This window comes from Tachypleus tridentatus, chromosome 1 (assembly GCF_004210375.1).
Source record: "Tachypleus tridentatus isolate NWPU-2018 chromosome 1, ASM421037v1, whole genome shotgun sequence".
Classification (NCBI taxonomy): Eukaryota; Metazoa; Arthropoda; class Merostomata; order Xiphosura; family Limulidae; genus Tachypleus; species Tachypleus tridentatus.
In genome coordinates this window covers 71,534,722-71,549,250 of record NC_134825.1, presented here as the reverse complement: position 1 = coordinate 71,549,250, position 14,529 = coordinate 71,534,722, and the positions used below count along the sequence as shown (strand labels likewise).

At 33.5% G+C, this 14,529-nt stretch overlaps 1 protein-coding gene across 1 annotated transcript in view; it reads right to left on the bottom strand.

The window, feature by feature from the left end:
* Positions 1–14,529, bottom strand: part of LOC143251988 (unconventional myosin-VIIa-like) — a 143,805-nt gene that overhangs the window by 51,253 nt on the left and 78,023 nt on the right. Inside the window, exons 23-25 of the mRNA XM_076503456.1 lie at positions 4,492–4,716; positions 2,740–2,874; positions 1,439–1,597 (exon numbers count right to left, since the gene is read on the bottom strand). Of these exons, the coding sequence (XP_076359571.1) occupies positions 1,439–1,597; positions 2,740–2,874; positions 4,492–4,716 (519 nt within the window). The remainder of the gene's footprint in view (positions 1–1,438; positions 1,598–2,739; positions 2,875–4,491; positions 4,717–14,529) is intronic.

Genomic DNA, 14,529 nt, shown 5'->3' with positions numbered 1-14,529 from the left:
GGATATATGTATCCACTCATATGTCTAATAATCTATTGTACTATTTGTCTCAGTGGTTTCATAATGAGCTGTTATCTTATATTTTTACTCATCAATTATTAATTTGGGTATGGCTACAAATAAAAGATGTTCAAAAGTATTCTCTAATTTACTTTTAATGTCTTTATAAAACTGGTTAATTTATCATAAACAAATCCTGGATTATGGAGTTAGTTATAGAACTTACAATAACAGACTCATTTGAGCACTTATTAATTCCTTCAGAGTGTGATACGTGTTAGTTCTGATTACACAAACAGCAAATAGAAATGTTACGATTTTTTAAAATCTTTCCAACTTTCAAAATGGTAAGTCTTGGGCACTTACAATTACAAAACACTTAGTTCGTGTTTAAATGGTCTTATTGTACTTGGATTTAAAAAGTATTGTGAACCTCAAGTAAATACAACTGATTCAAGTGGCCTACTGTGATCTTTTACTTTCAAAAATAATGTGATATAAACTGCTTGTGGAAGCATCACATTTTATGAGATTTTAGTGAATCTATACTTATAATATGATTATACAGTCTGAAGGACTAATCATGAATATTTGAAGGATTTAATAACATTTATGTATAGTTCTATCATAGAAAAAGTATTTTTAACATAATGTTTTATTTTTCTTATGTTATTATTAATATTATAAAATATATCATTCGACCTATGTATTTGTTCCACAACCTATTGTTCATTCACACATTTCACAAGTTACTGTATAACCTACATATCCTTTTGTTCATTTTACAACATACTGTACCATCTATGTATCCATTCATTTACCTGACAGTCTGTTGTACCACATATGTATCCATTCATCCATCTAATAACACAATGTACTACTTATATATACATCATTACTCTGACAACCTATTGAATCACATACCTGTCTATTTGTCCACCTAATAACCTACCAAGTTTGTCTGCCTAATTATTTAATTAATCCTATCACCTAACAATCCACTCATCATGCATCAGTTTACTATTCTCTACACACGTTCATTAGTGCACTTCATACCTTACATTCCATCCCGTTTACAAAATTATCAGTTACTGTTAATGTCAGATCTTCTATTTATCCATATATATGTCATTTGTTTGTTACCATACATATCTATAACTACCAAATGTACCTTCATAATATAATAACATTCTATGGATAAGGATTTTTCTACTACCAGTCAAAACAAGATTCAATTATCACTTTCAGAAGCTACTCCTTGGATCACGTATTAGTTGTGACCTGAAATTAGTGTTTTTTAATCCTATTAGCATCCTATAAATAAAGTTATTCATACAAATAAACCCTTTTTCGTTGTTATTGTTTCATTTATAGCATGTCAAGAAATTAACTGATGTGATTTCTAATAACCACATTTAATTCTATTTAAATGTCTCACCTCATATAAAGCCCATCCATCTAAGGACTTAAGATCAATCTTAAAAGCTAATTTCTGCATGGCATCAGTAGCAGTATCTGAAGGGTGTAGATCTATTGCCTTAGTTTTTCCATCCATAAAATAAAACCGACACACCAGGTTGTTCATGTTTCGTACAGCCTGTTACAAATATTACAAAAATGACTTCTATTAATTATTTACCATAAAATTTATGCATTAAAAGAACCAACATGGTTATCAGCTAAGAAATACTTTTAACAAGCTGACAAATTTGAAGAAAAATAACATTTTAAAGCCTCTTTTCAAGTAATTAATACAAATACATTTTGAAATAAGTTACTTGTTCATAAATTAATGGGATCACACATTAAGAAATGCTACAATCTAAGTATTTTATGGAACTGAAAAACACTCCAGTTTTCACGTGTATTTTCAAAGATGATAACGATTATTAACTTTTTCAATTTTGCTCAAATACAATCATTTTAATGTTAATTTAACATTAACATTTAATTAATGCATTTTTCAACACAAATGGAACTAAATTTAATTTACCATTTGCTTATAAAACTCATTTTATAGTTTACCACAAACTTCAGTAGCATGATCATGAAAGTATGTCACTAATTTTATTTTGAGTAATTTCTTGGGGTATTCTTCATACAATAGGTCTCAATTCCAAAATTTCAGACACAACTCTATTTTACCTTTTAAATTCTCCAATTATTTTCATTTAGAAAAATGTTCAATGTTTTCACTAACACTTCAGTTTGTTTAGTCCCAGGAAGTAATTATATTTGTTTTAAAAAACATAAATGCATCAGAACTTTTATTTTTCTCTTTGATATTGAAGACAGTGTTGTATCCAAGTCATACAGTCATAGGGTGAATTCCATAAAATAGGACAATATATTTCTGCCCACAATACCACAGGAAACATTATGGATGTTGTAGTGTCAAATCAAATTATAATTCAGTTTTACTAAAAAATATGTGATGGTGAATAGGATTGAAAGAAGAACATGAAGGTAATTTTAGTCTGCATCCAATTACTATGAAGTAATTTTTTATGTCCTTGATATTAAAATTTATACATTTATTTGTGAGAGTGCATCAACATGAACATTAATTTCTCTGTAGACAATTATGAAATGGATATTGTCATATCTTTACAAACTATTCTAGTGATTTATCTGTTATACAGATACAAATAAATTAACTTTCAAACCAGAATTGAGTTATCAATATTCATAACATGTATAGTAATGCAATATGTATTTGCAACTTTCTAAGGTACTTACAGAAATTTCCAAGGATGACGGTGGCATCTTTCGTACTGTGACTTTTGTACTGTGTAAATTCTCTATACACCACTCAGCATATCTAGCAATGCTAGGGTCCCCTTGATAATTATTTTTTAGGAAGCAATAGAAATACTGCAAAACAAAAGGCAATTATAAAAGTTTAGTAAAGATATTTGCAATGAAAATGTAGGTGGACAGCATTTGGAATATGTTTATGTATCGGTTATATTAATGCAATTGTATATTATAACTATGTTGCAACTATATTATTTGTGTTATATAATTACAATTGTATAATTACATTTGTTTTAATTTAATCCGTTTTCTTTTTTTTTAGATTGTTAATAGAACCCATAATGTCAAATACTTTAAATACAGATAAAAGAATATGGGTGTTAAAAGAGTATTGGAAATCTCAAAATACTGAAACCGTAAGGAGAAAGTGGGTTGAAACATTTGATACTCCAGCTCCAAAAAGACAAACCATTTACCGTATCCGTGACAAATTCGACGCCACTGGCTCAATCCTTAATGCTGCTAAAACTGGTCGACCCAAAACAGTCTGTACAGAGAATAATAAGCAACGTGTTGCCGATGCATTTGTTCAAAGTCCAAACAAATCCACCAGAAGAGCTTCTATAAAATTGAACATACCACAAACCTCTATTAGGCGAATTATAACGCAAATTGGGTTGAAACCCTATCGACCACAACTAATTCATGGCTTATTGGAGGATGATCCAGACAGGCGACTGCAATTTAGTGAAATTATGCTGAACAAGATTGAAGAAAACCCAGGAATTTTAGACAACATTGTGTGGAGTGATGAAGCTTCTTTTAAATTATCCGGTCATGTCAATAGACATAATTGTGTTTACTGGTATAGTGAGAACATGCATTTAACATTAGAACAACAGCTAAATCAGCCTGGTGTCAATGTTTGGGGTGGTATTTCAAGTTCTGGTGTTTATGGACCATTTTTTTTGGACGGAACAATTACAGGAGATAAGTATCTCGAAATTCTAAGGAATCAAGTTGTTCCCCAGTTACAGCAACAACCTAATTTACATGACTTTTATTTTCAACAAGATGGGGCCCCTCCACATTATTCCAAAGGAGTTCGTGAGTATCTTGATGAAACATTTCCATTGAAATGGATTGGACGAAGAGGTCAATCGATTCACGTTCACGGACTTGACCCCTATGGATTTTTTTCTTTTGGGGAGTACTCAAGGAAAAAGTTTATAGTCAAAAACCAAGAAGTGTCGGTGATTTAAAAAATTACATAAGAGATGCATTTCAAGAAATTAATGCCCAGAGTGACTTGTGCAAAAATGTTTGTCGAAGCGTAAGAGGTAGACTTCAAAGCTGTGTAAATCAAGAAGGAAATCAATTTGAGCATTTGCATTAATAAATAACATTTTATTTTCATTAATATAATTGTCTTATTTCATATAGTTGTACGTATAAGTGATCTCTAAATAAATGTTTTTTACTGTCCACCTACTTTTGGTAGCCACACACAGCAAAGGATGTAATATTCATATAAGCCAAAATAATTATTAAAATATAACCAAATGATGTTATTCAAGTATCAGCACAACTTTGTGGCAAAGAACATAACAGGACAAACTACAAAACTTCATATTATTTCTGAAGAAATCACTAAAGCATACACAACAGTTACTCTCATTCTTATTACATTTACACACAATATCCTCAATTAGCTATAAGTAACATAATTCTTACTTTAGCAAATGTCTTGCTGGGATAGAAGGCAACTACACAAAGACACATGAGTATCCAAGCTCGAAAGGTGGCTTCCCTGCTAGGATTATTAGTTGACTGACGTACTAGTTGGGATAAAATTTCATCCCTTAGTTCCTCCCGATCAATTCCATAACCTATAATACTTTGTATAACCTGTATCTCGCCCTCTTGCTTTAGATCTCCTCGTAAGTATTTATTTAAGTCCTGACAAGAAAAATATTAAATGTTATATACTCATTTAAAAATAAGTAAGATAACAGTTAACATTAGAATTAGTTTAACTACTAGTTTTAACTGCTGAGAGTTTGCTCTTGTACAACTTTTGAAGACTGGTTAGCTTTGTATAAAGAAAAGCTAAAACTGAAATAATCTATTTTTATAGAAAACAAATAAAACCAGCAAATACATGTGTACACAATTATTAGAAAGGAAAAAAAAAACAGTTCAGAGTAATTTTTTTGTAATTCTCAACAAACCCCATTTTTTCTATCTTTCTTTAGCCAAGAAAGTCACTTAGCTATTTTTCAGTAATTTTTAACTAATATTCTGAATATACCTTCTGTAAATAATTACTGCTTCATTAAAATTTGTTCTTCATTTAACATCGCTTTCAGAGACAGACTTCATGACACAAGTTATGTGAAATGTATCATTTTGTATCAATGCTTAAAAATGAGAACCATAAATGAGTAAATTCTCTGAGATACTTGCATAAATACAATTACATATATACATACATGCAAGTAATTTCATTAAAAATTACATGAAAATTAGGTACAGAGTACACATGTATACTCACAGTATGCCACATCATATAATCAAGATTATATATACCAAAAGTCATGGTAACAATTTTCATATCTGAACATATGAAAACTGATAACCTGTATGGGTCATTACATTGCAACTCACCCAGAGAAAAGAACTTTTCCCAGTTCATGTCATAGATTTTCTTGAAATAATTCAAACAAAAATTTGTTGTTGATTTATTTAGCCATGCAAAATCCTAAAGCTGTACTTAGGTGAGTTGGCATGGAATGACCCATACACAAAGCAAAAAAAATGACTAGCAGCTGACAATAATCTTAAACAGATTTCAATCAATATTTTTTGATATTATATGGTTAATTTTAATTGTTAGCATTGTAAAGTTTAAAGTTACCATTTTCCTTACCTTCATATAATTAATCATCTTCACACACAGAATACTTTTCTTTCTTATAATCTTGTGCATTCTGCCAGAGAGTTGCAAGCCACCAACCTTGTGAAAACTACAGCCTAATCTCACATGAATTTGCACCACTGCATATTGACAACATTATAGAATAGAACCCTCCACCAACAATGGTGCATCATATCTACATGCACAGTTATTCTCTCAATAATTAATGCTAATGAATTATTTGATGAGACAATGAGAAAGATTTTATGTATGCAGAGATGAGTATCAATAAGAAATACGTTTTCAAATAAAGAAAATGTTATCTCCTGAAATAAATGCTTGCCTCCTGACACAGAATACCTAAAATGCCCTACACTGAGATGATTGAGGGAGTGGGGCAAAGATTATCTAGATGAGCCATCTTCAGAAATCATCATAAGATGCCAATCAATGAGGATTTTCCATGGTTCACCAACCCAGTAGCTGGCAATTGGTAAGTAGCAAAGGTCTCTCACACTACACTTAATGAGGGGGAGATAATTCATGTAAGGGAGACTCAGAGAATCTGCTCAAATCCCTTCGGTATTTCAGTCTAGAAATGTCTTCTACTGAAGACACTGCAATGGGTTACTGTGAAACACTATTTTTAAAAATTACCAAACACTAGCTATAAAAATAAGCAGAAACCTACTTTGATATTGGTTTCTTCCCTAATAGTTAATGAAATAGAAATAGTCTGGATCAGATAAGAAATGTAACACAGATATAGTGTATTACATTTCTTATCTTATATAGTATGTTTCTATAGCAAAGCCACAATGACCTACATGTTGAGTCCAACAAGGGATCTAGAGAGAGATATCATGGGGAAAACTTAGATTGTCTTGCAGAACACCTCATCTCACAGTCGAGCCATGGCAGATGGTAGGAAAGCTTTGTTTTATCCTGATTTAATGCACAATTTGGGTAGGTATACCTCGGAAGGCAACACTAGCCACCTAGTGGGATACTACAGTAAGTTTGAGGTTAGAAAAAAATTGTTTTATACTCTCATCTCTTTAAAGACTACAGGTAAATTACAGAATGGCTATGGGTGGAAGTATAAATCTCTTCACAGAAGAGACAGGCAGGTGGTACAGATGATAAGCAACACAAATGTGTGAGGTAGTTCATCTGTAAACATGGAAAATTTCATCTAAGTGTTGGTGAAGGTGAGCAGCTAGAGAAGGTGTGAGGTGTTGAATATGACAAGAAGAAATACAAAAGACATGATGATTTAACACTCCCACAGCAGCTTCAACCATATATAGGCATCAATAGCAGAGCACTCTATCACATATTACATGTGACTCCCTCTATGAGCCTCTACTGATCCATCATTTCAAAGTCTGACAAAAGATGCAAGCACTGAAAATGTATGGAGAGGAAGTGCGAGTGGAGGGAAATTCCTATCAGAAATACATTTTAATTTAGAAAAATTATAACTTCCAACACAGTAATCTCCCTATTCTCACAAGGTCAGTTTAAATCTCATGTTGAAATGAAGGAGGGACTGGGATGAGAAAAGCACAAAAATATCATCTAAAAGCACCTGAAGGACAACCCCTAAAAAATATGAACACATTAGATTATCTTAGGAAGGACATTGCACCACACGTGAGCCAGGTATCTGTTCTCCATGAAAAGGGAAATGGTTAGGAGGACCAGACATGGCATAATATGTAGAGAACATATCCATGTAGGAGAGGACGGTGTGAGAAAGAAAAATTATAGCATCACTAAATCCATAACGAAATGTGGGTGATAGATGATGTGCTCCATGGTGTAGAATGGCTAGGGTGCAACAGACTGTACAATATAAGTCAATTAAATCCAAAACCTCACTCACTGGATACTGACATCCTCATGAGGGGTAAGATGAGAATCAAAACTGTCTCCACCTCGAATCCCAGAGTCCAGCAGGAATCTATCACAGGGTGGCCTTATGTTAGAGATCTTGGAATATGTCATCTGGAATCTGAGGAAAGTCTACTACATGCACTCCACTCTTGCAACCAGTGTGTTTGTGTTTTCTTATAGCAAAGCCACATTAGGCTATCTGCTGAACCCACCGAAGGGAATTGAACCCCTGATTTTAGCGTTGTAAATCCATAGACTTTCCGCTGTACTAGTGGGTGACTCTCTTGCAACCAAGAAATAAACCTGAAACAACCTTATAACAATGAGTAAAACCCAGGATAGATAGATGCAGAAACATGCCACAAGATCTTCTGTGGCCCACAACACAGAAGACCAACAGAAATGGATGGATAACCTGAAACCCACATGAGGACTTATGCAATTGGTTCACTCAATATCCAAAACCTCGCTCTCTGGGTAGTGAAAACCATGTGAGGGTAGGAGAAGGGCACACAATTAGAGAGGTGAATTACATTTGAGCATAACATCTAAACTTCAGGAAAATTATTCACCTGAAAGACCTTATAACTCCCACAACACTGGTAGTACACCAAACCAAACTGAAACGAATGATTATAACCATATTGTGGAGCTCTTCCAGTAGACTGCCTCCATGATCAACCATTCCAGTTGTTAAGAAGTAGTAAGTGGTAAGATCTCTTGTACTCCACTGGAGGTAGGGGTGATATGCATTGGGAACTTTGAAAGACAGCAACACCAAAGACAATGTAATAGGTGATCACAAAACACTCATTCTAAAAGCAAACCACACAATTTACCCACTTTAAGCACAGCAGGGAAGAACGGCAATACCCTTCTGCTTTACCCATACTATCTATGGGTGGTATGGTCCTGGACAGAGATATTATGACATAATTATCAGCCTAATGATCTTATGAAAAAACACCCCATCTCATGGATGAGTATACATAGCCATGGAAAATATATAAGAATTAACATGGCTTACAGTGCACATTTGATAGCAAAATGTCTGTTAATGGTTATAGCCATTTAAGTAGGGCCCATTCCAAGTACTGACAGAATACCTAGTTAGGCATTGCTCACCACAGAAAGAAATCAAAAGTGAAGCTGTAGCACGGGACCCTGAAAGAAAGAAAACTAAAGACTATGTCACACTCATGCCAAAGTCTGTATAAGAATCACAGGTGGCAAGCAATACCTGAGGAAGCAGAAACAGAGATGTAGTGTAGGTAGTGGGGGTGAACATTTGCAGATTCATCCACATGCCTAATCTTAGAATCTCCTCCAATGGACAATGAAGATGAAGGGCAATGGAGAAGGTAATGTGACATATTTAATGTGATGAAACATGAAAGATATCACATTGGGAAGGAGACAAGGAGGAAAATGCCAACTAGGTCAAACATCAAACTTAATTATTCAGGGTGGTCAGGGACAGATCACAGAAAGAGGAATGTTGCCAGGGATAAAAAAGAGTGAACAAGGATCCTAGAAGGAAGCCATACAAACAATATAAAAACAGAGGGCATGGACATGCCAGAGAAGTCTATCTGGATACAGGACATAGGAAGAGATGAGAAATAGAGGATATGCAAATAAGGAAAAAGGAAGCCTGACATTCTTCAGCTGCAGAGATCATAGGAAGGAAAGCACAATCTCAATAAATGATAATGTAACTAGAGTGGCATGGAGCCATGGTAACATCAAGAGCACAAATATCCATTCTATGATGTCTGCTGGTCAGAAGGAAATATACCTTCAAAGATAGGTGAAACAAGGAATACAGAGACAGTGGTCCAAAATCAAAGAATCCAAGGACATGAAGACGGAAAGAATTAATAAACATGGCAAGGACAGGGGAAATAAAGACCTTGCAGAAACAAGAAAAACAAAAGGTATGTGGTAATGCTGCCCCAAACTCCAAAATCAAGGAGACCAAACAATTCTTCTTGGCTTCATGTGGGAAACTCAAAGATACAGGCAACTATTGGGTGAAAAGCCTGGTAATCCTGATCCAAAGTCCAGGAGTAAAAAATGTTCCACTTTATCAGGTAAATAGCCCAAGAAAAAGAACAAATGGAATGGGGTATGTGAGAAGCTACTACGTCAGTGAATCTGGAACTCCTTACCAAGGACAGGACAAAAGTCAGGCATGCAAGTGGTGGATAGGAAATGCTAAGTATAGAACGAATGAAATGGGATTGATATAACTGGTCTAGAAGTAAAGGAAGAGAGACAGGAGAGATCATCAGAAGTTGAAGCAACTGATGGAACCATGGTTGAGTGGACCAGTAAGGAGCAATCAGAAGGACTCTGCATGGAGTGACAAGGGTAAAGGAGATTACCCAATAAAGTTATCAGATAGGAAAATCAATAGATAGAAACAAGTGAGACCAATCTCTGCTAAAAACATCTGTTATCAAAGCCTTAGAATGAAGAATCAGGGATCAAAACTTAAATAACTTGTGATTAAGGGTGGTGGCACATGCATCGATATGAGGATTACACAAATGATAACAGTAACACCAAAAAACAGCAAGATGTAAGGAACACTCCATGCGATAAACCCAATCCAGTCAGGAAAGATAATATGCCACTAGACTGAATTCACCTGGAATATAACAACACACACTGAAATGAATGTGATGGGAGTGGGCCAAATAGATAAGATCCAATGTGCAAAACAGGGATCTCAACTAGGTGCTGCTCTGGTGATTGATATAAGCTACCACTGTAGAATTGTTAGAGTGGATCATAACAGGCAACAACTGATGATAAAAAGAAAATGATCCAATGCCTGACAGACAGTCAGGACAGTGATGTGAAGAGAACATTCTTCCACATGCCAACAACCAAAAAGCTGTTGTTGATCAATCCATGCACCTCAGCTCTGAAGTGTTATATCCATGAACAGATGTAACATTAGCCTTGGAGAAGAAAGTGGGACACCTGCCAACATATTAGCCTTGTCTATCAAGAAAAAATGGATTCCATGCATGGTTCCAATGATTGAAGCAAACACACTTGAGCCCTGTCAAATGGTATGATAGATGCCAGAGAAGACTACCTTCCCAAAAGTAACAGAATATTGTCAGTAATAAGTAAGAGAACAGACAGGACTGTCTGAACAGCCAGTTCCATAGAATTAATCCAAAGAAAAGGTTGAGTCCAACAAAGATGAGTGTTGTAGAAAACACCCAGATGTGCAAAGTATTGGGTAGGATGAAAGAAGGACCCCTCCAATGTGATCAACCATTCCAGAGACATAGCTTCAAGAGAGAGCTGATGAGTATGACTGGCCAACCCTGTTTGGAGTGGGCAAAAAGAAGCCAGTCATCCAAATGCACATGGAAGTGAATCTCCAAGACATGAAGGTGTCAAACAAAAGGGGAAAACCACTCAACAAAAACATACAGTGCAGAGTGCAGAGGCCAGATCAAAGACCCAGGCACTAAAAAGGTATACGTCCATCCCATGACAGGCAAACTGGTAAAGGAAAATCTGCATAATCACATCGAGCAGGTACGATCACCTTTTGAATAAAGAGATTAACTACTACCTTGGATAGATATTGGCATGAACAGGAATCCTGAGGAGGAGGACAAAAATGGAAGAGAGGGGGTAAAGGGTCAGATGAAACCCTCTAATAGAATCCCACTAACCCAAATGTCAGAGAGGAAAATATTGCTCTGATAAATGACTGCATAATGGACTCTACCATACATATAGACACTGGCAATGATGTCTTCCACAGAAAAAGAACTTGCAACAGAAATATTGGTAAACTGTTCTGTGCAAAACAATTCTTCACTCACATCAGTAAAAATGATGTTCATGTGAAAATAAATTCATGATGAGTATATTTCAACTCAAATCAAGTAAGAAAGTCACAGATCTCAGCAAATTCAAAAACATCAGTGCACAAAACTGCAAAGGAAAGAAATTCAAGAGTACAAATTAAGAGGTAGTCCTTGTGCATGGTAGTGTGTTATCATGCAGTAGTGCAAGTTCATATCATATTAGATGAAAGTTTTCACAAGGCTGGTGGTTTGTAAATCTCTCTGGCAGAAACCATGTAATCAGGAAGAAGAAAACTATTTTACATGCAGAGATGAATATTCATTTGAGAATTAGAAACATTCTTAGATTTTCAGATCACTACAATAGGTAGAATTTGAGCAAAATGATATGAGTTTACAAAGAGATGGATGTGATTACAAAGAAATAGTAACCTAACAAGATATCATCCATTTCATAAACACATCATACTGACAGAAATTTAATTATGGTTCAATTTCACCAAATATTCTATTTATTATCTTTAAACTGAACACATAATAAAAAAAACAAGGTGTGGTTATTGTTTCTTTAAGGTTCATGCTACCAGTGTAGAATTAACTGTTTATGATAGCTTTTCCAACAACATTACACTATGTAACACAAATTTTGTTCCTGGATAGTGTGTGTTATTTCTTAATTGCTTATGTTGTAAAAGTACAGAAAATGGCCATTATTCCTTTCAAACTTTGTTTTTGTGACCTTAATAAAGAAATTTAGAAATTAACCCATTTTCTATGTAAAATTGGGCAAATTTGCACATTTTCATTTACATAAGGTATGAATAAAACAACATATAAATCAAGATTTACATGTATTTATACTAAAGCTATAGAAGAATGTTTAGAAGTGAGTAGTTTTTTGAGACTTGTGACTGTAATATATCAGCCCCCAAATATAGTCTCCCATCATGTTTTCATTATACGCTCCCAGGTCACAAAAGCAAAGTTAGAAGAGAAAAATAGGTCTTTTACATTTACTTTGGGCATAAGCAATTGGGAAAATAATACTTTCTGCCCAGGAACAAGAAAAAGTAAAAATTTTGTTACATAGTGTTATTTATGACGATTTTCTACCAGATTGTATCTTTAATAAGAAAGGTATGGATATTATTTTTATCCTTGAAATCTAACTACAAAATAAATTTGTAGTTTGATGCATGTTATTAAAGAAATTAAGTTTGGCATGATATTTTAGATGTTTACACACATTCAAGAACATCTAATTATTAATATTACTTATTACTGCCTACAGTATAAATTTATTAATTAAACATTCTTACACAGTTACATTTTTACAGACACTTTTACTTGATAAATTATAATTACAGAAAGTACTCTTATTTCTTGTTTTCTACATATGTACTCCTTTTTATATTATTTTATTTGAAATTCAAAGAAGACCTGATTTATTTATTTCCTTAATACTTATAATAAATTTGGGTATATTGCTTTTAGTCTTTATCAATCCATAAATTAAAATTTTAAATGTTTAATAGTAAAACCTTAAATATCAAAATAATTTATACATGTATGAACTCTCTTAAATTAATTTTTAAAGTATGCTCAGATTTAAAAATAGTTGTTCCTATATTTCCCTTAGTCTGTTTGGTCTTCACAATTAAAAATCCTACTTCTGATTTTTTAAAATTTTATTTCTGTGTTCATCCTCGTTAATTACTGATCACTTTGACTGAATCACTCTAAAATATAGCTTGCTATTTCTCCTACTATTATGCAGTTTTTCACTTATCATTATTATCTAACAATTTTTGGTTGAAGAAACACTACCCACAGATACTGGGCCCTTGAATAACTTCCCTCATAGAAATACTGCCCTCCAGACAATTGCTCCCTGCAGCAATATCGTCTTATATTAATACAACTGATTAAAATAGAAATATAGAGGGTATGAGTTTCTATTTGATCTCTCAGTAACTAAATATTGAAAGGTATAAAAATTATAGTTTTTATGAGCAATGACTACTTTGTAGTGAGTAATTTAATTTATACTTCACTTGTATTGGAGGAGTGGTGAATAAAATAGAGAAGAAGGAATGCCTAAAGAATATATGTCACATTTCTCACACTCTGGAAAGTTCAGAATTTTTAAAATATTGCCTTACAAAATTAAGAACTTAAAACTTTGATACAATTAAAATATGGATTATTAAATACAATTTTGTGCTACACTAATTGGTATCATAAAAACAAAAACAACTTATATTAAAATTTGAATCTAAGTTACTAAAACCTCGTGGCATGTGCAGTAAAGAATAGTCGAGGCAAAAGAACAACTGTAGAAGAGCACTGATGCTAGGATGGGGCAAAAATTACAATGCATAATTGTGTTAGGAGAAAGGATGAGAGGTAGTCAGGTGATGAGGGGCCTCCAACCAATATGGTCTACTGTAACCATAAGTTTCTCTTAATGGGGCTGTTCAAATAATGTTTATGAAGTTTCTTGTTACATTTTTTTAATATTTAGTAAGACTGTTATATCATTTCAATCCTTTAATCATTCAGAATATGAATTATACTGGATTCATATTCAAGTTTCATAATACATCACCAAACATCCTTTACCTTATCTCATAATTAAGAAATTTAACTTCTGTGTAAGTGAAATTATGTTTTCATCTTGCATGCTTGGATTTTCATTTTAAGCTATATTAACTATTTTAACACGTTAAAAATCTCAATACAAAATTTACCTAATCATTTGGAACTTGCTGCCATGCACAAATTGGTCTCATATTAAGGATGTACGAAAATGCTGTGCACGCCAGCAACATCAAAATGTTTGGATGAGTGGAAGAGAAATAAAGAATGCTAGGAATTTAAGAAGGTACATTGTCCATCCTTCAAAGGTCAAAATTAAATGAAGAAACCTATACAACAATATTGCTTCTGATTCTCTAAGTTTGTTTGAAGATTTTGTTACTTATTAGGTATATGAAGATGATCTACCTATCCAAAGCTAAAAAAAACTGAGTTAAATGTAAAGAACATTTAAAAATAGAAGGTCAATAACTTTAAATTACTTCTCAAGAAATGCTAGTTATTTGTTAAACCTTA